Below are 25,802 nucleotides of genomic sequence, written 5' to 3'. Positions count from 1 at the left end.
TGTGGCTACACTGAGGGAGTTTCTAAAAGCCTGTTCTAATTTTTCTGGCTTGAGAATATTTTGTACTGAGAAATAGATTAAATATCAGTGTACAACAGATGAAAGAGGGATCTTGTGCTGTTTTCTGAAGGCTTCAGAAGTGGAAAATCCCAGAAGTGTAGATTCCAGAGGCTATAGTGCTGGTGTTTATCAAAACTAGAGGAATACAGAAAATTTTAGGTGACTTATAAATGTTAACTAACAAGGAGACTTTGAAAGTTGCAGGATAATCTGTCGTCCAGTGTGAAAATAAGGTAAGTATGTTACTTTGAGGTCTTGAGAGAGTAAATATGCAATGCTGAACACAAGGACCCTGTGTCTGGAGTGTGTTCTGTAGGGCCCAATACTGAAAAGCTCTGAGCTACTTCAGCTTCCATTGATTTCAGTCAGAATTGATGACCAATTGCATTTCTTTCCACAGCAAGGGAAGACAGATTGTGGGTCAGATTTTGGCTCTTTTATTGCATTGAATAGCACCCTTCAGAAATATTTTCACTGAAATCAGTATGGAATGGGTTACTCACCATCAGCTGCCAAGAAACGAGTCCTTTCCTTTTAAACCCGCGATATAAATAATCTGAAAAATGTCAGATGCTTTTTATGTCTTCATGGAAGTGCTTTTCTTTGGTTCTCTTCAGGGCTTTTGTTTGTTTGTTCTTTAAAACCTGCAATCACCTTATAAGCAAAGTCCTATTGGTCTTTATTGCTTTTGGCAGCGTAATCAAAGGATTTTCTCTCTGTACATCTGGTTATGTTCTGCTCTGTGTTGGAGCATTTTGCAACAGATATTGTTGGTTCCTCTACAGTGAAGCAGTGGTGCCCCCAAGCCTGGCACACCTGCACTTGATCAAAAGCTGAAGGGTTTCATCATCAGGACTATGCATTTTTTCTGACTTGCAAGCACGGGTTTGTTAATGGCAATACTATTAGACTTTCTGATTTTTAGTTTGAAGCTGCTTTAGAGGAATACCGATGTGTGTACTAACAATAAATTGTGTTAAGGATGACTGAAAGATGAATGTGCCTGCTAATTAGGGTAAAGATTTTGAAATATACTCTGCTCTGGATCTTAGCAGACAACTGTGTCTTAATCAAATGTGTGGGAAGAAGAAAAGCAATCCGGAAAAAGCAGCTCTTATAGTTAGTAGCATTTTCTCCCCTTTTTCCCTCCATTGAGTCTGTCTGAAAGTGGGTGTTTTAACATACAGCCATTTCTCGTTAACATGTGTGTGTTTATTTTAGCATGATGGTGTTTTTTTCATCTCCCACTCTGACACAGCATGTTTCATCTGTGTATGGTTTCTACTATATGAGGCATTTAAAATGGCTCAGTGAAGAAATGGATTCTTGTCACTTAAACCGTCACTCTCTAGATCTGTGGAAGCTTGGTCATTTTAACAGAGTTTTAAATTCCATGTGCTCAAAGATTGACTAAAAAATCGAGAGTGATAAATGTCAAGAATTTAAAGGTACTCCGCTGTACCTGTAATAATTTATGTTAATCATGTTTTAATTTAGTCATTTTCAACATTCTTGTATTTACAAATTAAACCACTGTTATGGTTCTCCTTTGTTTGCATGATATGATTTTATTTTATATTTTTTTTTCCACTCACCAGATGTTTTCAACACTTTGCTTCCCACTACTGTCATCCCCTCCCTTACCACTGCAACAGTCACAACCACTGTAGCCTTAACAGCCAGCACAACCACCTCGGCAACAGCCACCAGCATCAGAGGTACAGTATACTTCTTTGTTATGGCCTGGAAAACACATTACGAATAGGAAATTTTAGGTTTTATTTCTAAGAAGGGTAGATATTGCTAAAGAGAGGGTTCAAACATTTTAGTTCAATGTATACTATATATCTTTAATGGAATAAGCCCCAGGATGGTACACGGTTAAGAAAGATTTCATATGACCTTGAATATTTTCATTGCTCTAGCAGTGTGTATGTGAACTTTGACAGGATGCTTAAATTATTTGTATAGATTTGCATTTAATTTTTTTAAGGTTAGTAAATTAACTTTAATGTAAAATGCAAGCAAGCTATTTTTAAATAAACTTGACCTTTTAAGAGTGGTTATTTTGGGTGCTACCATTTAAAACAAGATAGGTGCCTCAGCATTGGAATTTCTGTTGATGCAATCTTGCTTGGTAACAGAGGCATTGCATTACATCACCCTTGTTGGTCTTTTACAGTTTAAGGTATTCCTAAATTAGGGGTGTTGTTATCTCACCAGAACTAGAGTAAGTAAGCTGAAATTTCTCTCTCCCCTCCGCGTCCTCATCCTGTTGGTTTTTTTTCTGTTATAGCTTTCAAATGTTTCTGGTAATGCTTCATTTCTTTATGTGCAAAATATAAAGGTTAATTTTACTCTTGTATTCAGCAACTGATCAGATGACTTGTTAAATAGGGAAGATGTGTGTGCAGGGTTTCACAGATTATCATCTTCTGGGTAGCTACACATCTCTCACGGTAAATGAAATGGCAGAAGTTTTCTACGTGGTCTCTTGAAAGCTTTCCTTGCACAAAGGGAGAGGAAATAATATTAATTTACTACACTGCAATGTTCACATGATGAGGTACAACTAGGCCAACCAGGAAAGTTAAGACAGAGTCATGCAATCTTTTTGTTCTGGAAATGTTGTTACGAGTCAGTTGTAGTGACCTAACTTGCAAGAAGAAGCTGAGCTAATTTGCAAGTCCATTGTGTAAAGATTGTGATAATATCAGAGCACCCAACTTCTTCCTCCATAGGGCGTTGGTGTTTTAATATTTTGGCCTTCATGAATAAACTGACATCAAACCTGAAATTACATTTTTTAAGCTCTAGTACTGTTTTTAATGAAAAACATATACTGTTGTTTCAGTGAAAAAGAGAACAAGACTTATAGTAATCCCTTTCCTCCAGAAAAAAAGGGACAGACCATGGAAAGCAGCCCCGTGCTCATGGGTCTGAGTGGTTGCAAGAACATTTCCTGAAAAGAAACAGAATTACAGGAATTATCATGTCTTTATGAAAGAGTGGTTTGTGTCAAGCACCAGAAATTTGCCAGCTTTCTGAGGGCTCATGTACTGGAAGGATAAAGTTCTTGGTGTGCTGTGCTGGTTTCTTCTGTCCTTAATGAATTGTTTTCTTCTGTTTGTTTTGTGATCATAACCATGTCACCATTGTGATTGTATATGTAGCGTATTCATGTTTTTAAGGCATTGTCTTACCTCCTACATGAGGTTTAGGGCCTCATTTTCCTTTACTATGAGCCGTTCATTTTTATCATTTGTGTGCCCAGCACCAAGAGGAAGATCTGAAACAGGAGAACTCTCTTCTAAGCCTCAACTCTTAAAACATATGAGAATGCATGGAGTTTGATGCCACAGTTACAAAGAGATGCTGCTTTGAGAGAGAGTCCAGGAAGGAAATATGGGTGAAGGTGACCAATGGCTAAAACACGAGCACTCGCTTTTCCCAGCAAAATGACTGAGAAGGTGAAACCACTTCAGCCTCAAGGAACTGGTAGTTACAATCTCTTGGGCAGATAAGCAAAGGGATAAATGAGTGTGGGAAGTCTATTTCCTGAAAAGCTTGTGTTGAAAGGAAAATGACTGTCTATCCCAGTGCAGAGGAAAAGACAGGACACGTGTAGTAAACTAATGAAGTTGTTTATCGAACAATCTGAGAAATCAAACACCATGAAAACATCAAAACGAGAGGTTGGTGTAAACATAAATTATAGAGTAGATCAGTGTGGAAGAAACAGGAGACCGAATATAAAACCAGGTGCAAAATGAAACTAGCAAGTTGTGAGAAATGTAACAAAACAAAAGTGTTTAGAAATACACTAGATGAAAGACAAAAATGAAGAAATTTAGTGATCCTATTGATGAATGGTGAGGACAAGGCTGAAACAATTGGTGTTTTATCCCAAAATGGATGACAACTAGAGCGCTATTTCTACCAGGGGGGTCACACTGAGAAATGACCACAAATAGAGATCAAAAAACAAGGACAGAAAATTTAAAGATGTGTTCTGAAAAGAAGCTGAAGGCACTGGTTTGTTTGGTTTTACCTTTGAAAAAGAAGTCAGTATGACTCTGATGAAGAGTTATTTTCTGAGTTCAATGGGGAAAACGAATCCCCTTATTTAGTGGCAAAGGCATTTAGTGGAGAAGCTTTGTAAATGCACGGGAGGCAGTGACTCTGATGTAGCTATTTAAGTTCTATGACTTCCTTCATCCTGGCTTTCATTAAAAGTGCTTGATTCCCATGGCAGAGCGAAATGGACAGGATGCTCTCCTTAGGTCCCTTCATCTCCTTTCTTGGACCAATAAAACAAATGATGTTCACAAACTTACAGTGACTGCTTTGAAGGCAGAGTTCTCCTATCCTGAAATGCTAGGCTGAACCTTGTCTGGATTGTCAGAACACCTCCACAGCAGAGGTACAAATGGCATAAGAGGAAAGGGGCAGATTTTCAATAGTATCTGTTGTTGGCTGAGCAAAAAGTCCCACATAAACACACTTTCCTTTGACACTTCTTCATCCTATTCCAGTGAGATTTTTGACATGAAGGAATATATAAGGACATTAAACTGAGAAACTATTCATACATTCTCAACCTTCAAAACTATTTTTTTTTGTTGGAAGCACCATTTCTCTTTGTCTTATGTTATTGGATCATGCCTTAAAGAAACAGAAGTTTGCCCCAGATCGTAGGGTAGCGCATCTATTTAGTAATATCTTTGAACTAGATTTCCAATAGCTGACATAATGAACTTGATAGACAGATTTCACTAATTCTGTTCTAAAATTATTACTTGATACTTAAGAATCACCTCAGGTAAATTTTACAAGACATTCCTCTATTCTGCAGGACTTTTACACAGTCCACTTTGAGAATATGTTACTCCACATCCAGCCACAGGAAATGTCTTTACAAGAATATGATACAGGATATAAGGAGGCAAGAGAATCTGTAAATCTAAGGCATTTTGCATTATGGTGATTGTACCTCCTCATTACCGAAAGCCTGAATTAACGGGGAAAAAAATTCTCCGAAAGTCATCAGTTAATTCTGGAACCGTGTGATCCATTGCTGTCTTAATTTGCATGGCATTTAGTAAACAGCATGAAAAAAGCTACTGATCCAGTTGGATGACAGCATCATAATTCATAAACTTCCTGTTCAGTCAAACTTTTCACTTTCTCAGACACACGTATGCTTGCCTTTGTGCTCAGTCCTTCAGGAATTAATTATTCTTTTACTGGTACATTACCTACTAACTCAAAAAATCTAAACATAATTTGATGCCAGTGAAGAGTGTTGCCCTTTATATATTTGTCAAGGGTATCTTAAAGCCTAATAACCGTGATGAGGAATGTACGACAAAATGAGAATAAAATGTATGAGAAGAAACAAATCTGGAGGACTGCTGAAAGAATAATTATACACTGTGTGAGTAGTTGTCTTTCTATCAGATTTATGTAATGTTATTTGTGAAAGCTGTGCATAGATCCATGCTATTTTTCCCTTTTATGACTGGAAAGAGGCACAGGAGGATTGTGGATTTGCTCCTAATAGTGAAATAAGGGATGCCTCCACTGGAGAAATTCTTTGTTAGTATAAAGTTAATTGAGATGATGCCATTCCAATACTTCAAAGTCCTGTAGGTGGAGGGGGCATGTGATTAACAGTTCAGGAGAAGCCACCTCAAGTCAGAATAGCTCTGTGTTTCTGGATTCGCAGAGGTAAAAAAACTTATGTACACAATGTACATAAAACCCCCCCACAGGCTGGCACTATATTAATCACCCACACACAAACAGAACAATTTTTTTTTATTTAAGTCCTATTCCTGACAAGGAGAGGGGAAAAAAAAAAGTCAAAGATGTTATAAAACTTGTTTATTTTGACTTCTTATTGCTGAAGATTGAAATCTCACCAACAGCTCCAAAATAGGTGCAAAATTAACATTGCAAGAATATCCCAAGCTCAAAAGATAGATCCATTCCATTCATTGCACATATTAGAATGATTCAGCCTCAGCTGACTCACTTGTATAATGACTGTAGCAGAATGTTTAAAGCTTTATATAGAAATGCCTAAAAGCATCTCCAGAAGTTGTTGTGTACAGCAGAGACATCATGCTGCTCCCAGGCAACTGCACTGTGAAGTTCAAGAGTTTATTTGTCAGGGTGACCACAAAGCCAATGAATGTACACATTTATATGTGAATGAAATCCCTGCTTTATTATAACCCACTTTGCTTTTATTGGCTTTGGCTCTGGTATAAAATAAGGATTTCTTAAAGGAGATCTGTGGAGCTAAATTTAGAAGAAGAGTTTACGGTGGTATAAGGAAGAGTTTGAGGATGTAATAGTTTTGAAAACTATTGTGACTTTAGTTTGTGAATATTTCTGTTTAATAGCATAAAAGTCAACCATCTTAGCTAAAAAATTACATTGCTTTCTTATTTCCTATTTTTACCTTGAAGTCTATATTAAGAAATAAGACCAAACCCTCCTAGAATAACTATTTCTTTATGGCTTAAATGCAGAAACTGTTTGGACAGTACTTGTAGTCCTCATATACTTTTCCTATCCAAAAATGCTAAACATTGCCAGTTCTTTTTGTGGGATTTCATTTTTCTTTCATATAATCTGATTAACATAACTTGGCACTTTGAGATATTGACACAGAAGGAAACAACAAAGCAAGGATAAGCTGTAGAATATGTGAGGGGCAAGGGAGATAAGGGCAGACTTGTACTTTAAATATAGTTGTGTATGCTTACTTGCATTCAGCTCTGATAACAAAAATGGTGGTTGTCTGACGTTAAAAGCAGTTTCCTATGACAGTGAGCTACAAGCCAAATGCTTCTGTAGCAGTAACATAAAACCTAATTTGTGTTTAGTTTTATTCAAACCGAGTAAGAAAACTACAACTTTCTGGGTTTTACGTCTTCTTTCTCCCTTCTTTTACACCAGTCTCCTACTGATGTATCCAGTGTCTAGATTTCTCGGGAGGCCAAACAATCTGAGATTCAAACCAACAGTTCTTCAGATCATTTTTTTTCTTTTCCATTAGGCATTCAAGTAAGGCTTTAGCACCACCTTTCAAGAATGGCCATTTCACGACTTTACAATGATTTCTTTCATTGCCCTTATTTTTCCATTCTGCTTGTTTCTCAGCTGTTTAGATGATGTGTTAACAAATCACAACAAACCTAAGTCAGACTGTAGCAATGGATGTATGGAAAAAGTCCTGCCAAAGATGGACTGGTGAATCAGAAGTTTTTAATGTTGTTTAAACTCGTGTTAAGATGGCTCTTTGCAGAGTCACTGCTTTTCCCCAATACCTTCTGTGTGACCCCTTATCTCTCAGGCAGGAGTATCCTGGGAAGATGTCCCAAGGTGCTCTCATCGATCTTTTGTTAACCCCTTCCTTATTGGCTGTAAACTCCCTACCTGATTGCAAGACCCCTCACCTGTGATTGGTCCCCTCTGACCCTCCCAAGAGCTATATAAGCCCCCATCCCACAATAAACTTCCTCTTTTGTCGGTCTCTCCCGTGGTGGTCTGGTGAGTGCTCCATTGTGGGGTCTCAGGCCATGTGGTGGGGGGAAGGGTGGAAGGGCATACACCTTCCAGGTAATGGACTGAAGCCAAACCTGAAGGATCTCCCCCTCCAACTCATCTACTGTATCAGACCATGATGAAATCACAAACCTATTGTACAAACCTCTTTCCCTGAGGCTTGAAACTGGGCTGTCTCTGGTCAGAGCTGTTCCACAGGTGAAACATCTACAGGCTCCAGCTGAGAGGTAGCTGGAAAACCTTCCCTAACATCTGCAGCCAGGGATGGAAAGCACCCTGTCATTCACTGGCGCTTGTATGGGCTAAATAGAGGAGACCAGGAAGAGAAATGGTGCCCAGTTTTCCAAGATCCACTACTGGGTGCAGAGAGGAGATGCAGGAGTGCAGCCCTATCTGCCTCCTTTTCCATGTTCTCTCTGTTGCCAAGGGCTCTGACATTGGAAGAAAACTCCACGACTTTGTTTGTGTCTGGCCTCAGCTCATTAGTAGACACGTGGCTCCCTGGGCCAAGTCTTGGCTTCTCTGTAACCAGGAGGACAAACCCAAAGCAGAAATCCAGAGTGCTGGGCAAGCAGAGAGATGGCAAGATCTGAGAGTTGTTTTAAGATTGAATAGTTGAATTTTTCTTTTTTTTTATATGAAAATATAGCTGTTGTGAACAGGACTTGGAGTTTCTTAAATTCTACTGTGATATTTTCATGAGGCTGAGTAGCCCACAGTGCCCATTTTAACGGTAACAAAATATTTATTCCTTTTCCAAAGCAACATTTAATTTGGGTTTCATCCCACTGGCCAAGATTCTTGGTACAATTAATACTGCAAATTCTCAGAGCTCACAAAATTTAGATCAACAGAGGAGATTGTAACATCTGTTCTGTCTCAAAAAACTCTTTGGTTTTTAGATCTGATAGACAGAGAGCCAGGAAAAGCCTTCTTATAATATCATTTGGAAAAAAAAAAAATTAAACCACTCCCTTCAGCCCCACACATCCAGAAACAAAACAAAACAAAAAACAACAACAACAAAAAACCCACAAAAACCAAAACAAACAAATAAAAACATAACATAACAAAACAAAAACAAAAACAAAAAAAAACCAACAAGGCAAAATAGACAAACAAACAAAACCAAAATAAAGCAGCTTCCTACTTTATTGGCTGGATTCCTACAGACTTCTAGTTATGTCCACAGAGAATTAGAATCATAACAAAGAGTACATGCTCACATGCATGGTGATCATAGACCAAAAACATACCAGATCTAAGCAAGAGGCTATACAAACATAGTATGAAAATAATCTTTTCCTTTTTTTTTTAAGTTAAAGCTAGGAATTTTGGGTTTTGGTACATCCACAGAAGGTATCTTCCTGTGTCTTAGAGGAAATAAGACAGCAGAGCACTAAGTAGCATCAGAATGTGGTTATGAAAGGAGGTTCTTATTCATGCAGTGTGAAACTGAATAAGAAACTGCATTATTGCTACATGCTAAAAAATGGAAGTATCCTGATGTCTATTGTGAGCAGACCAAAATCAAAACCAAGTATTTCTGTGTGGAATTACCAGTCTTCAAGTACTTTTAAAAGATGTTTTTTAGTTGTACTATCAAACCAAGAATAATCCTCCAGGCAACATGCACAGCATTAAAGCAGTCTAACCCCAAACAAAAATTCTGGCAACATGACCCACATGATGATGGTTACCTCGACAGCCATGAAAAGTACTTGTGCTTTTCAACTTTTACCTTTCACAGACTTAAGCAAAGAACTGTGCCATTTAGAAAATGGCAATTTTCTCTGCTTAACAGCTATTATGATGTAAGATGAAGACTGTCGTCATTATTATATGTTATTTGGTCATATTATTCATGAAATGAGGCTGTTGCATTCTGGAACAAATAAAGATGGATTTCATAATCTGAATAGTTTGCCAAGTAAATGAATATCATAAATGAGACATAGATTACACTACAGGCATGCTGAATACATGAAAGAAAGTATCATAATATCGTGTATTAGGAACCTGCTCTTTGTGTCTGGAACAAATATTTCTAGTGCTAACAAATCCATCCAGCTGTCAGCTCGCAGTAATGAAGTAGGCAACTTAAAAAGTACACAATGATTTCCAGCCTTGATGGATTATCACTTAACCCAAAATGCAACGCTGTACAGATAAGTATCACAATTGGTTGATGGTCTGATAAAGATTCCATTATACAGCTGAGCTCCAGAGAGGCTTCAGCAATGCGTCAGGAATTCAAACATTCCTAACCTAAGCTCTGATCACACTGGGGTGGGTTTTTTTTTATTTTTTTTGGTACTGCATATGAATTATGCAGTCTAACAGCCTCTATTGTGAGCTGGCAGTAGGAGAGATTTTCCAAATTAAGAGTCCCTTCTGCTGGAAGCAGGATGTCTGCCTGCAAAGAGCATCCTTTGCTCGGAATTCATCCTGAGACTTTCCGTCAGGTCCCACGGTCTGGAGGGTCTTAGCACTCCTCGGCAGCTCAGCCTGCACATGTAACTAGCAGGGAAGCACAGGCCTTTGGAAAAAGTCCTTGGGAAGGACTGAAGTCACCACCTCTGTGCAAGGTGTAACATCAGAGTCAGTGTGTACTGAAGACTGCAACCATTTCCACCTGACCTTTAGTCAGTGGTGACCTCGTTGCAGTGATTTTCAACATTCAGATGTAAACAAGACATGAAACCTCTATTATGTGTACTAACTTCATAGTCTATTCAGGCTTAAAAGTCTTGTGACTTTCAAAATAATAATAATAATAATGATAATAATAATAAGCTACATGTTCATAGCTGCTGCTTTAAAAGCCAGAACTCCACTGGTTTCAAGGGACTTTTGAGATCAAGTATTTCCAGCTCTACAAGCAGTTTGGCTTGCAAATTGGCTAAGTGAGTTTATCCTATCTACATGACAGGTAGTTTTGAGGTTTGGATGTACCTGGATTTTCCAGTCCAAAGAGAGACAGGCTGTTTTTATTGTATTGTCAGTGCTGCCTGCAGTGCCCCATAAGCTTGACAATGACCTGCAGATATGTGAAGTACTTCCTCTGCAGGAGAGCAGGCTGTACTTTCCTCTCTTCCAAGTAAAACCTTACATATCCATAAACTCATTAATTTTGAGTGGGACTATATGTATGGGACTATATACTATTGGTATGTTATTCATAGATAAAATCTGTGATCTGCTAAGTCTAGAGGGACCTGCTGGGTCAGTTAGCCTAAATTTTTGTGTGGTTTCCACTCTTATAGATTTATAAGGAGGCACAGAAACCTTTATTTTATTAGAGCTTCCACCAGAACATATGTAGACTTAATTTAGGGCCTAAGGAAATGGAGAATCCACAATTCCCCTTGGTGTTTCTCTTCAGCACTTAAATATCCTCATTGCAAGCTTGAGCCTTCTCAGTTAAATTTCTCTGAGGTTAACAACCGAAGACTGGTTCTTGTTAAACCATTCCCTAGTAAAAAGGCTTTACAATCCACATGCATTTTCTTCTCAAAGGTAAATATATAGCATAAAGAAGGCTATGAAAATAAGCTTCTAAAATTATTCTTGGACTTCAGTTGAAAGAATTGAGTCTATGATCTTTAGGATCTTGTTAAGACTTTTAGTTGCTTTGGTCTGTTTCGAAGGTGTTGTCAAGTGTATCTTCAATTATGGGCTTAAGGGAAACATTTCATTTCTTATAGCGGGGAGAAAGATTAGAATAATAGTTTCTGTTGAATGTGTGTCACTGTTGCTGTATTTGTATAAGATCACAAAGCTAACAGTTTTACTTTATTTAGAGAGATATTTATGGTATTTTATAGCAGCAAAAATTGATATCTTTGTGTTTGGTTTTTGGGTTTTTTTTATATTACTGTGTTAGGCAGATTTTGGCAAGTTCTGTGCTGTCAGAGTATTGATGAAGTGCTTCACTGTTAAAAGCAAAAGCATACAACTAAATATCGTTAGAGTTAACAACAAGGACAACAGAAGCAACTGTTCCATTGCCATGTGGGATGTTAAAAAAAGACTGAAGCAGTGCCAAGTTCTAAAAATGAGGAAAGGACAGAAAAAAGAGAGAAAAATGCTTATAGTTTCAAATGCATTGCTAACACCTTTAATAAAAAATGCACGTCTTTCTCACTAACCAGTGAACTCAAGTCATCAACTGTGCCTTTGAAGCTGAAAAGATTACTCTCTCTGCCCTTCGTTTCTCTGACATTCCACTTGAAACACAGTTAATAACTTCCAGTGTGAGCTTCACAAAATGCAGAATTGATACTAATTATATTAAATTTTTTTTGGATGAAAGATGACCTTGGTGAAACTTGAAGCTACAGCATTCCCCAGAACAATAAAATAAAAGCAAAATCTACAGAGAGTGACTTTGGAGATTATTTAATCTGACCTATAAATTTTTGCATGCGAGGTTATTCAGATACTGAATACCAAAAAGGGTATTCTTAAGGTAATTTTTTATCTTTTTTTTTTTTGAGCATTGAAATAAATTGCAAAATCATACCCCTAACCCATAAATCTTTTAAGGTCAGTATTCTGCTACAGTGTGGCCATCACACTGGGTGCAGAGAAGCAGAGTCAACACAGGCAAAGTGAAAAAAAGGTGAGCAAAAATTGAATACCAATGTTTGAAAAGATTAGCTTGAAACACACCGTAAAAGAAACGAAGTGGGAGAAAAGTCTGGTTTGAAGTCTACAGTATCATAAATGGCTGGACCTAATCACAGCTGAGTTCATTTTTTTAAATTTTTTTTTTTGTTGTTGTAAAAATTGAGAAAAAGAGAGAATTACAAACTCATCTACTCTCAGAAATACAGAGTGGAAAACCTTATTCAATAACACTTGACTCGCTGTTGGGCTGAGCATAAAAGACCGAAGGGGAAAGCAGAAATGGAAGTGACTGAAAAAAATGAAATTCTGAACCAACACAAGGAAGTACTTTTCACTCAAAGAGAAATACAATTTTTCAATAGCCTACTGAGCCTAGTTTGGAATTGGAGGCACTGGGGTCATTAAAGAAGAAGGGAGATACTATTCTGGAACAACTGTGTTAACCGAGATGACTTGCAATGGGCTGAATGGCCTTTTCCCTTTCCCCAAATTTATGTTCTTTTTGAAAAACTTTGATTACAAGTCATCCTGCTGTGATTTAGATAGCATGAATTTGAAAAGAATGTATCAAATCCTTTCAATCAAGATGCTTGGGTTTCTTTCCAGTCTGAATTCTGCAAGCCTGTAATAGAAAACCATCAGTCAAGGGAAAGAAGTATCAGGAGTAGCAATTTACGTTAATGTACAATTTCCTTTTCCACTGTAAAGAGCAAGAGACAAGGATCCCAGACAACAAAGGCCAGAATATAAATCTTTATGGGAATATGTCAAAAAAAAAAAAAAAAGGAAAAATCCCCAAGACTGACAATTTAAGGAAGACATTCTGTTTCTTTTATATACTTCTTTTCTTGTGGCTAACAAGTCTCTACTGTATACACATCAGGTCATGCAGTGCATTCAGCACCCTACAGAGGAGAGACAAGTTTCATTTTAATGAATTCAAAGTACCATAATGGACTTTAGCATTGACTTCAGATCAGGTCCCTGGACATACTTGAGAGAAGCTAGCTTTTAAAACTATATTAATTGGTTAGAGAATGGGAACCTCATAGAAAATTAATATGCAAAGCCTTTCCAAATTTTAATCTTTTTTTTTTTGTGTAGTTTTCAATACAGATCTAAGAGGAATATTTTTAATGTTTGAGTTTGACTCAATTACTGTCTCCAGTGCAGGAATCCTCTCTGCTACTGGGCTGAATTGCATTCTTAGGCACACCTTGAGATTCTTTGATGCAATTACTGCCATCAATCCTGAACTTGTTTATCCCCTACAATGCAGTGTTGTTGCTGTGAATGCTGGGTTGCTATTGTATGTGGACATCCATATGTCAGGTTGTCTGACATATGTTGTTTTGGGGGGTTTTTGGATAAGCTGTGTGTTTTAGAAAACAATAGCAGACCTGGGTTATTTAAGTTTTTAAGGGTTGTTTAATTCCAGAGCCCTATCCCTCCAGTTCATCTCTGAAGCATCTGTTCCAAATATTTCTGAAGTTAGTAACGCTAAAAAGAAATTAGTCTTTTATTACAATCAGGTTGGATCTCCTCCACCACAAGACCTTGTGCCAAGTAATTTGTGAGGGGTTTTATAGATTCGCAGTCCCTATGGGACTTTTTTGTTGTTATTGTTATCCTAAGTCCCTGTATTATAGCATGAGTGTGGGAAAGTGTGTTAATTGTTTTTGTGTAGTGGAAATCTCCACCTTTTCACTGCCTGGTGCTTTTGAGTAGTATTCACTAATTCTTACCAAATCATTTCTGTGGAAAGATTTGCTGTAAATTGCTGCTGTGGCACTCAGAGATTTTAGTTTTGGTTTCCCATGTGGAATTTGCTTCTCTATATTTATTGTGAAATTCAAGGGGACTGTAGGATTTCTGCATAATTCTAAATCCCCCTTAACCAAATAAACATTCAGGAGAATAATTCATACACAACCGAAATTCATAGTAGTGTGGGGTTGCCTACCACATCATAATAAAATAGATGGGTTGTATGCAGTGTGAAACATCTTACTCTTGTTATATTTGCAGCGTTAAAGAGAAATTAAGAACATCATGAAAGTTCAAGGGGAGGAAACTTTTCCTTCTGTTTTATAGGCAATGTGTGCATGCACTTGTATATAATAAGAGATTAAATAATGTACACAATAGTCAGTCTAAAACACATTTTCTAATGTATGTGTTTTATTAAAAAAGGCTGGGTTCTGAAGACAGAACACAACGAGCAGATTCAGGGGCTTTGGATGTTAATGCTGCTCAAGTATTTTTGAGGTTTATTTTTTTTACTTTCTTTACTGCTGAAAGTATGTCTGAGTTGTCTTATGTTACAGTCTACTAACCCTATTAGCCATTGTCATGGTTCCTAGTCTGAACTACTTTCAAAATCCTAACATATTAAAGGATTTTGTGAAAAATTCTCTTAATCGATGGTGGGTGGAGTCATGTCAGCATTTGAGCTTAGTTCAGTATTCAAACACAAGCCTAAACTACAGTTTTGTATCTCGATGTAAGTGAAAATTAAACCTGTTCAGCAGTTAACATGTGCTTTAAACAGAGAACATACACTCCACAGTCTCCATTCTTTTTGGGGTCATCTGATTCGGGTTTCATAGCACTGGACGTATCTTAAACCCTTCTTTCTCTCTCTTTTGACTTGACTACAAGAATGATGCTGCTAATTCTTCATGCTTTCAGAAACTTTAGCGGAGAACCCAGAGTAAACTCTCAATGAGTATTTAAAATCAGAAGTGTCTAAAATTGAATGGGTGTGTGCTTGGCTAAACAGAGGAAGGCAACAGGAAAAACAAAGCTGGATAATAGAAAGAAAATTAGTGGCTTCTGTGCATAGTAACCTCTCTAAGTTCCCCATTTTTGTCCATTTCAACCTTGTATTTCTCTATCACACTTTTTGTTATTATCACTCACTTTTCATTTATATCACTACTATTATTGATTACCTGGTTTTAAAAAGGAAGTCATATACTTGTGGAAGTATTGGGGATATACCCATATTATAACTGCCCTACTCATTCTGAGTCAAAATTGGCATTAATTAATCAAATTGAGAGGCAGATAAGAACCCTGGGTTTGTCTAGTTTGGAGAAAAAAAGGCTGACCTCATTGTTTTTTACATCTTTCTGAGGAGGGAACGTGGAGATGGAGGTGCTGATCTCTTCTCCTTGGGATCCAGTGATAGGAGGTGTGGGAATGGTTCAGGGCTGCACCAGGGAAGATTTAGATTGGACATCAGGAAACATTTTTTTTACCAAGAGAGTGGTCAAACACTGGAACAGGCTTCCTGGAGAGAGAGGTGGTCGATGTCCCATCTGTGTCAGTGTTTAAGAGGATTTGTACAATGCCCTTAGTAAGGTGCTTTACCTGCCAGGCCTGGAGCAGCCAGGCAGTTGAAGTAGATAATTGTTGTGGATCTCTTCCACCAAAACTTTTCCATTCTGTTCTATTCTGTTCTAATTTATTCCATTCATCCTTAGGGTTTATATCATGGTAGCTGTAGCACTATGGACTTGCACTAGGACTTGCAAACCTCCAGTTGAGATAGGTTCCTGAAAAGATCTAAGTTTTACATTTAATATCACACGTGAAAATCTAGGTCATCTTCTCTTCCAAATAAATTATAATCAAAGGATTCAAGTTATGAAAGAATATAATATAATTTTTTAAAAGGCACACAAACGTTTAGAAGCGTTACAGTTGTAGGTTTCCCCATCTGTTGCTGGATTCCTTCAGTATATGGCTTTTCAAAGCTTCAAAAAGCTATTTTAATTCTCTTTGTAAGGGTTGGAAGAGGGTCATTTGTACTGTGTTCAAAAGACTAATGTTGGAAAAGGGCAGTTATTTTAGCCATATTACAATATTAACAGTATGTTAAAAGGATGTCTTCTGGAAAGGGGAAAAATGAAAATGGCAGTCAGATGTTCTCAGAGTTAGTCTTGGTCAGTTGAGAGTTCCAAAAATCAGCTGTATTAGTCCTGAACATCAATTAAAACCTTACTTCTAACTTCAGAGTTTGGTCAAAAATAACTATGGATGATTTATTTTTTAGTGAATGTAGTAAATGGAATTTTCCAAAATTATTATTGTGAGAGTGTCCATACACTCTTTTTCTTTTCTGTCAAAAAACCCTTTTATTTATTTAATTCGTAATGAATTGACCTATGTCAAGAAATTCATTCTTTCCATCAACCGCTTATAATTTAAGATCCCAGTTTCATCCTCTGATATTTCATTAGCGTTAATTACTCTATTCTCATTGCATTGTGTCTCAGTGAAAGAAAAATACAGATAAAAACATAGGAATAAAACCGCGTAGCACAGAAAAATACGGGGGTTTTTGAGACTGTGGCAGTAAGTGCCACAAAATACATGATGACCACTAAGTGTTGCAGAGGAATGTGAACTAATCCTGACTGCATTCCACAGCTATTCTTTCAGCAATCAAAACGAAAATGATGTATCAGCAGCAGAGCTGTGCTGCACTGGAAGCACCACTTACATACATAGTAGGGCAAAGGCACTGGAAAGAACGGGACCTGCAATCCAGCAGGGTGTTATTTAGTCTAAACTTTATAAGGTGGTGTCTTTTTGACAGGCCTGTACTTGAAGCTTAAGAACTTCTCATCAATTTTACGTGATGTTAAACATCCATTATAACCACACATGAATCGAACTCATTTGTGACTGTGTAATCATACAGGATGTTCTTAACATTAACACTTTGCTAAGTGCTCTCCTGTGATGTGATTTTTTTGTCTTCTGGGCAAATGACATTAATCAGGCTGCAGATACCAGCCTGATCCTGCAAACTGGGGCACTTTGTGCAGAATGAGCAATCCCATGGAAATCAAGGAAGCTACATCTGTTTTTTAATTCAAATGCATGTGTGTCTTTGGGAGATTAGGAGCATTTTTAACATTAGAGCTAAACCTCATTCTTTGAACTTTATTTAAGAAAGTTTATTTGGAAGGTTGTGTAGAAGGCACTGTGGCTTAATCGTGCCCAAATATTCCATTAATTTGATTTTTTTTTTCACTTACTCGTTGCATACTGAGACAAGTAGAACAAAAATGAGGGGTTTTGGTTTGTTCTTTTTTCGTGGCACCCAGTCTGTGTTATTATAGATAAATAATTTTCATGATAAGGTTAAAGCATTTATATTGTTATGCACTTATCATGCATTTACTCTATTTGCTCATTTTATGTAACACTTCACAACTTTGATAAGGTGTGAATATTAAGATAAGACCCAATTTCTGTCTGAAGTGTCCACAAAACCTGCTTCAAAGAAAGAAAAAGTAATGGGACTTGAAATTTTTACTCATTTTCCAAGTATATATCTGAACATCTGAAGTACCATAGTAGATAATGTTAAACAGTACTGCTGCTAGACAGCAGTAGTACAATTGTATTTTTATGACAGAACTTTAAAACAAATTAAAACTATGTACTCATATGCTGAATCCCCATTCCCATTTCATCCTTTAAATTCTGAGAGTGTTTAACAAAAAAGCATGGTTACCTTGCACTTCATATAACATTTGAAATCACTTTTATGATAAAATTAGGAAAGATTCATAATTTTCAGTGTCAGCGTATTTGTAGAAGTCTACCAGAGATTGTGTATATTTTTTCTTCACATACTAAAGGGGACAATTCCTCCCTACCCCTCCTGTCCAGTTTTCACAAGCCACTTGTAAAATAACTTGAGGCATTTTCTGTGTCCAGTTCTGGGCCCCTCAGTTCAGGAGGGACATTGAGGTGCTGGAGCAGGTCCAGAGAAGAGCAACAAGGCTGGAGAAGGGACTGGAGCACAAGTCCTATGAGGAGAGGCTGAGGGAGCTGGGGCTGTTCAACCTGGAGAAAAGGAGGCTCGGGGGGACCTCGTCACTCTCTACAACTCCCTGACAGGAGGGTGTAGCCAGGTGGGGGTTGGTCTCTTCTCCCAGGAAACCAGCAGTAGGACAAGAGGGCACAGCCTTAAGCTGTGCCAGGGAGGTTTATGTTAGATATTAGGAAGAAATTCTTTCCAGAGAGAGTGATCAGACATTGGAATGGGCTGCCCAGGGAAGTGGAGGATTCTCCATCCCTGGAGGTTTTTAAGATGAGACTGGATGTGGCATCAGTGCCATGGTCTGGTAACCATGGTGGGGTTGGATCAAGGATTGGGCTTGATGATCTCAAAGGTCTTTTCCAATCCAGCTGATTCTATGATCCTATGATTTCAAGACTATGAGGAGTATAAAAATCTTTCATTTGCTACCTGAAGTGGGATTAATTATTTCACCACAAGGAAAAAACCATAGGGCCCTGGTTTGTCATGGACACAGTCACTTGGCCCCACAGCACTCCTGCCTTTTGCTGCAGAGCAAGGACAACTACCAAGCAGAGAGAGGAGGAGGAAGAGCTGGATTGTAATGTGCAGGGAGAGACCAGTAGACCAAAAAAATGCAGCCATTCTGGGCATGTGACATTTAACTAACTTAGAAATTTCATAGAGTTGCAATGCACAGTTACAGAAGCAACCTAATGAAAGTATCAAAAGTGAAAACCAATTCAGCTCTACGCATGGGAACAGTGAATGTGAGATCTGAAAGAACTACTGCTGATACTTTGCAAAGAGGTGTTGGATCATTGCAGCAAGTTCTTCGCCAACAAGTCAGGATTCAGTGATGACACAGAAAGGCAGGAGAGAAGTAGAAACCCAAACAGAAATCATTGCCTTGTCCTTTCATAAGTCTATGGCGTCCCTTAAGGACTGCACCTCGGGGTGTGCCTTACATGCTTAATACTGCGCTTCTGCTTTGGAAATCCTGCTTGGAGATCTGGCTATCCAGCAGGAAAAAGAAATATGATAGATATGAGAAAAAAAAAATGAGAAGGATGGCTGGTCTTTGAAAATGGTGTCTGTGCTAAGAGAGATTAAACAGACTAGCACTCTTCACCTTGGAAAAGAGATAGCTGGAGAGAGAGGTGGCAGCAGTTAAATTAAATTAGAAATGACATGAAAAAAGTGAATGATGTGAATACAGTCACTAATGCAGAAAGTTTCGAGACTCTGGAGTCAAAAAATGGGTGAGTGAACAAGGGAAACTTTATATATTCTATTTTTCATCTGGTTGTAAAGGAAATTGGACTTGGTGGTGGTGTTTTCCTATCTAATACAGCCACTCCAATGTTCTCATATTGTTCTGCACAGAAAAAAATTACAGATCTCGTATTCGTCATCATTTAAATGAAGAAAAACATAACAACCTAAAACCATATCTTTAATTATTAGAAATAATAATCGTAAAAATCATTAAATCAGAATGGATCTTTCTAACTTTAAAGTTGACTAAAATAATTGTAGACTTTGAGGCTGTTTTTGTTGCAATGTTAAGAACAAATAAATTAAATATATTCATTTAATAACCACAGATAAAAATACTGAAAATTGCGAGATGATTAAATCACAACCATAATTAATCCAGTTTTGTTAAACTAAATCTCCCAACAATATAATCTACTATTAAAACCTTACTGATGTACAGACAATGCAAATATACTGCTGTCCTTGTCAGAGTTCACACAGCACAGCAAACATAGGTAAATATCACTTGATACAGATCTTACAAAATCAGACCAAGTCAGTGATCATTACACAAATCAATAATTCCAAGCACCACTGTGTCCTTTTTCTCATGAACTCGTCTTTCATAAATTTCTATTGACTTACAGTGTTTTTAAAAGAGGTTTCTATCATTTTGTGGCAAAGTCGGATTTAGCAAGGAGAGACAAAGCCTGCTAGAGAAGTGTCTTCATGCAACGTGAGAATGTTTGTGTCATCCTGCCCAACTCTACCTGGAAAATGGGTCTATAATTTCAGTACACAGTTTGGAACTCAAAACCAAAACCAAAGTTCTTCTTATTGTCTGGTAAAGAGAAAAAAAAAAAAAAAGTTACAGTTTCAACTGGAGGTGGTCTTGCTATAAACCAGTAAAGCTAGATTTTTTTTCAGTAGTCCATAATATTTTGAAGGATTATTTTGACAAAGTTACATTTACTCACCTGTGTAAAATGTAAAGACTAGGACAAGGCTAAGTTTGAAGGCTTGTGAAAAATAGCAAATACTGGAACTTTTTGTCGCTGAAAATAATTTTTTAAAGGTGCCATGGTATATTTTAATTAGGCCTCAACCCTGAAAACATAAATGGCAATTTATTATGCATGTACTCATAACAGTAAAGTACATTGTGCTTTCCTAAAAGATGCTTATGAATAAAGTATGTTTTATTTTGGTGTTAGAGAATTTGCAAATATTTCCCCAAGTTTAAAATTTTCTTTGTAAATAAGCCAAATAAAATTCTAATGGTCACGAACAAACAGAGATGCTTGAGAGTGCAGCTTAATTCTCCCATTACTGACATAAATAATAGTGGTATAACACATCTTAACAGAATGAATTACTAATTTAGATTCTTTATTACCAAGTCTCACAGTTTCAATGACATTATAAAATCATAAAAAACAAGTTATGAGTTTTCCTCCTTCCAAATAATGCAAATAAAAATTACAGATGAAAAAGGCATTTACTCATCCTACAATATAATTTACTTTATCAGAAGAAAAACCAACAATACCATCTGATGAGAATGTTCATCAGATGTGACTCTTATTGCTATAAGGGAAAAAATAATTTTTCTCTATGGCCAGCTGGTGTGTGAGTTCAGTGGTAGAATAATTATCAAACTATTTGACAATGGCACTACTGGTATGTGTAAAGAAATACTGTCTAGGTGGCTCAAGGTTGTAATAGCAGTAATGGTTCCACAATTAACCACAGTAATAGGGGAACCTAAAGAGCATATGTTACAATGATGGTAGGAAAAGCATATAGGGAGGTAATACAAATTCAGATTTTATAGCCACAGATAAAAATACTGAAAATTGCAAGATGATTAAATCACAACTGCAACAACCTTCTACCTTAATCCAATGTAGCTAACCTAAATCTTCTATCAGTATAATTTACTGCTTAAACCTTATTGATGAGAATATTCTGCTATGCATATCAGAGTTCGTTTACCACACCAAACATTGATAAAACTTTTGGTGCAGTTTTTGCAAAATTAGATTAAGTTTAGACAAATCTAAATTTGAGTGTAGTACCAGTGAAGGCAAATTTGTATGAGGATGGAGTACATTGTGAATAATTTATACAGATGCATTGTCTTACCCATCAAAAATCCCCACATTTTTCAGTATTCAGAAGTTATAAAATCCATGAATGAAGCCATAAAGAAAGGAATTGTATATAGTGCATTAAAGAAAATAATTAATATAGTGGGTTTTGGTTGGATTTTGATTTTGGTTTTGTTTTTTCTTTGGGAAAATGTGCTATTTCATTAGAGGCTTTTTATTGGTCTTTTTTTCTTCTGATGATATGCATAAAATTCAAGCTGATTTTCATATCCAGGCGTGCTCCCAGGAAGATCATGCAGCAAAGGTGATGCTGTGACCTGAGTTTCATCACCAGAGCTCTTACAGCTTATTGTCTTGAAAGAGTAAATACCAGAAATTGGCACCCCACTGGAGCTGTGTTCTGCTGTTTTGGGCAGAGGGCAAGGAGAGTCATGCTGCTCTCTAGGTCCCAAGCTGTAGCTGAGCAATGAAGATGCTGCAGTTGTTTTCATTTGTAGCATGCCTTGTTTGGTTTCTGCTCTTACTGAAGTGCCTGGTGTGAAACTCCAGCTGCTAAGAGGACACACATCCTGGTCAGTCCACCCAACCCCCTCTGATACACAGGCAGGAGAAAGAACAGTTTTTTCACATCCAGTCATAAATCAGAAACACAGACTTTTGGCCCTGGAAATTTAAAAGTGTCTGGATTTTACCTTTCTTTGTCAATACTCACCCATTCACGAGTGAGAGAAGAATTACTGGAAACAACTAGAGAGGCATCAATAGGTAGAAGTTAATAACCTCTGTAGATATTTTCATCCAAGTTACTTGGTTTTATATACCCTGAACAAGCTCCTTGCTACTTCACACCAGTGAAGGCTGTCAAATAACAGCAGCTTACAGTGCTCAGGCTCTGTGAGTCTAACTTAGTAGCTCCATATATAAAATATTGTGCATGTTGCACTGAATATGTGAGGGAATATTCAGGGCTGGATTGTTTGGTGGGTGAAGAAGGTAATGAGTTGATTCTTGGCCCATCCATTAAATATGTCCCCATTATATCTTCTTGTACTGAAGAAAGTAAAAGGTCGTACTTGAGCTTCGTGCAGTGCTACAACTGTACTATGCAAGATGCTTGAAATAAAGAAAATATAGCAAACATATATAACAGCACTTCTCTTCCACCAGATGATGCAGAGGAAGACTCTGCCCCCGTGTGTATATTCAGGCAGTTGAACAGAGCATACACTCACTCCCAAGGCCTAGTTTTGCTCGCAATAGGGATGGTAAAGTTTCATTTCAGCAGAGTCTCTTGCCTGCTTCAGGCGAAAATTGGAATCCTGGCTTGGTCCCAGCAACTTGAAAAGAGTCTGATGCCTATACAAATATACATAATGGCAGTCTTAATCATTAGGAATTATGTTATTTTTCTGTTTCTCCAGTAGTGTTTCATAATGAATCAAAATGAGCTAGACGGTTCACTAGTAGTTTGAATGCTAATTAAATGGAGACCTTCAGCAGTTTGTGACCACTTCTAGTGCTTCTAATTTCTGTTTGTTTACATTTCTGTTTATCAGTGAGGCTTGTGTTTTAGAAAACCCCAGCATAACAGAAGAATCCTAATTTCTTGCTTTTTCTCTCCTTTTTTTTTAAGAAGCAGAGCTTCCAAATCTACAGTAAACTCTTCCTGCTCAGACATCAGTGCTACTCAGACTATGCAACAGGATTTTTTATCTCCCTGAAGTGGGGATTCAGAATATTAAGCAGTTCAGAGTAGGATTTACAAGGATTTTACCTGCCTAGTTGCCCCATCATTTTCTCACTTCTTTTCTTCAGTTTTGATTCAGTGGACAGAAAATGAGATTCTATGAAAACAAAAGGAATTTAGCAACAGCAAAGCAACCAACTAATTGGAGAAAGAAAAGGGGGGGGGAAAGGGAAAGCATCCTAAAATAGATATTGTTTGCCCATCTGGTTTTGGGTGAATAGAGCATTGACCAGTATTGTGCTTTGAAAGCTGGTTTTGCTGGTTGAATCTTCTTGCTGATGTTAGAGGGGCTGAGTTTCACCTTTGTAGCTCTTCCCATCCTCACTCTTCTCAGAGAGGATGCCATTTCATGCCTCTGCATCTCCTTTTTGATGACACTAAAGGAACACACGCCAAATATGAAGCAGAACCCACGAGCTCACTTGTGCCATTGCTGTTTTAGCTGCTCTGACAGATGAACAGGGCAGAGCTCTGAGCTGGTTCCCTGGTTACCAGGAAGAGGCAACTCCCAAAGTGTGGGGAAGGGACCCGGCAGTTCTGTGCCCCAGCGGGCTGCGTTTTGCACAGCAAGGAAGCAGCAGCACCTCCTAAAGCCTGGTTTCTCCTTGAGTGGTTTTCACATAGAAAAATCAAAGATTCACAGGGATATGCAGGCATGTGTTTAATTTCTCTGTTGGTATGCTTCTGTCTTTCAATACCTTAAGAATAGAAATGGGCAATAGTGAAATTCAGATATTTAAAGAATCACTATTTAAAGAATCCCATATAATTTCTTTTAAATAGTGTGTAAAAGAGCCTATGGAGGAAGCAAGCACCAATTTATAACACTAGTTCTAATTTTCCTGAATGATACAGAGTGTTATACATGTCAAATAAAACTGGTACTCCTACTCCTGCTACTAATAATAACAGCGATAACTAAAAGAAAGTCACACTGATTTTAATTCATTATTCTTCTAAGGAACCTCTGAAAATCTGCCTTTCTTTTCCCCAACCCTGCCAAACAGAGAGAAAAAATGTATCCAGTACTTTTTCTTGGTCCTGGTTCATTTCATCCACAAGTACAGTAACTCTTTCTGCTGAATTTTAGAGCGTTCTTTCATGGAGGAAGCACCAAAAGTCATGGCTGCATCTCTGTGATTCAACAATGTTTATTAGCTAAAGTGTATTAAATGAGAAAAATGGATGGAAAGAGGTTTGCATTCATAGGGCAGATTCTTTTCTCCCTTTCACTGTATTTCCAGTCTCTTCTGTTTCTTTAAAATCTCTTAAAATATTTTGTTTATGTTCCTGTATCAAGAATGTTACTAAGCACATAATGCTGTGAAGAAAACATGGCTTTGCTTTTTCCAAAATTACCAGAACCAGTGTAACATCTCTTTTGTTATAATTGATTTTCAAGTTTGTTTACAAGGTTTCATGAGGTGTGACCTATTGAAATGAGTCATCCAATTTTCAAGGTGTTCTGGGAATAAAAACTTCCTTCACAATGTAGGTGTAAAAGCACTATTAAAATGTTAGCACTAGAATAACTCTCCCTAAACATGTCGAAAATGGTTTGATTTTTTGATTTGAAAGAACAGTTCAACTCACCATCAATTACACTCAGAGCTCATTAGGTTTGTGCTGTTATAATTATCAATCCTTTTATGTCTTGGGCCTTTCTTGTAGCTCTTTGGAAGAATATTTTGGTTTTGATGCACAGCTGCTTGTTTCACAAGAGTTCTGCCTCAAAAGGGAAGATCTGATATCAAATGCTGCTGTCAGTTATGAAAAGCAATCACAGCCACCATTTTTTTATGTTTCCTCAGAAGGGACATATGAGACATTTCAAAGTGTCGTATTGGAGTGTTTCACAACATTTTTGTCTCTTTAAGCAACCCCTTGAACTTGTACTTTTGTTGTGTCATGGATCCCCTACACATTGTTGCTTCTTTAAAGGAAGATACTCTGAAGTTCTTACACTATGTGCTGTTTTGCTCTTCAAGTAAACTTATCTACATTGCTGTTGGCATATGAAGAGGTGGAATAATTTGAAGATTTTGAGAACTGGGAATTTAAAGGAGAGACTTTCTCTAGCACTTCCCTTAGTATTTGTTTCTCCGTGCGAGTCTGTGGACTAAACAAATTTAATTTTTTAATATTTTCCACTATGTTGCCAGCATTTTAAACAAGGATTTCTGTGGTAGCTGGTTAGAAAACTTGTCTCTAAAAAAAATCACCCATCCATGAAAAAGCATTATGCCAAAATGTGTGATTTAAAATGATAAATATTATCCTTACTGAAATTCTGCTGCTTGGACTTGGCCACAGGGGATGTACCAGCACAAGGGTTGTTCTTTCCCACCAAACTGTACATACTTCTTGACTTTGTTCTTTGCTCTGAGATAAAAAACTTCTGTTAAAGATTAGAAATCTAGTTCAGGAAGTCTTCCTGATAATACTATGTTTATGTGCATGCCAGGCCATGCCATATATCTATGTGCATGAGAAAAATACCTGTTCAGTGCTTTTCAGAATGGGTTTTGTATTCTGCATACTAAGAAACATGTCTTTGAGCACTTTACACTAAGAAGTTCCCAGAAGTGGT

At 37.4% G+C, this 25,802-nt stretch overlaps 1 protein-coding gene across 3 annotated transcripts in view; it reads left to right on the top strand.

The window, feature by feature from the left end:
* The window catches only part of CADM2 (cell adhesion molecule 2), a 610,241-nt gene that overhangs the window by 557,610 nt on the left and 26,829 nt on the right, over positions 1-25,802 (top strand). For 2 of the 3 annotated variants that reach the window (XM_027692563.1, XM_027692564.1), the window contains one exon: positions 1,659-1,778. The exons of the other annotated variant lie outside the window; for it this stretch is intronic. In XM_027692563.1, the coding sequence (XP_027548364.1) occupies positions 1,659-1,778 (120 nt within the window). The remainder of the gene's footprint in view (positions 1-1,658; positions 1,779-25,802) is intronic. 3 annotated transcript variants of the gene reach the window in all.

Source organism: Neopelma chrysocephalum, unplaced genomic scaffold (genome assembly GCF_003984885.1).
Source record: "Neopelma chrysocephalum unplaced genomic scaffold, ASM398488v2 Primary Assembly neopelma1_87, whole genome shotgun sequence".
NCBI classification, from domain to species: Eukaryota; Metazoa; Chordata; class Aves; order Passeriformes; family Pipridae; genus Neopelma; species Neopelma chrysocephalum.
The sequence above is the reverse complement of the archived record's forward strand: the minus strand, read 5'-3'. Positions and strand labels throughout refer to the sequence as shown.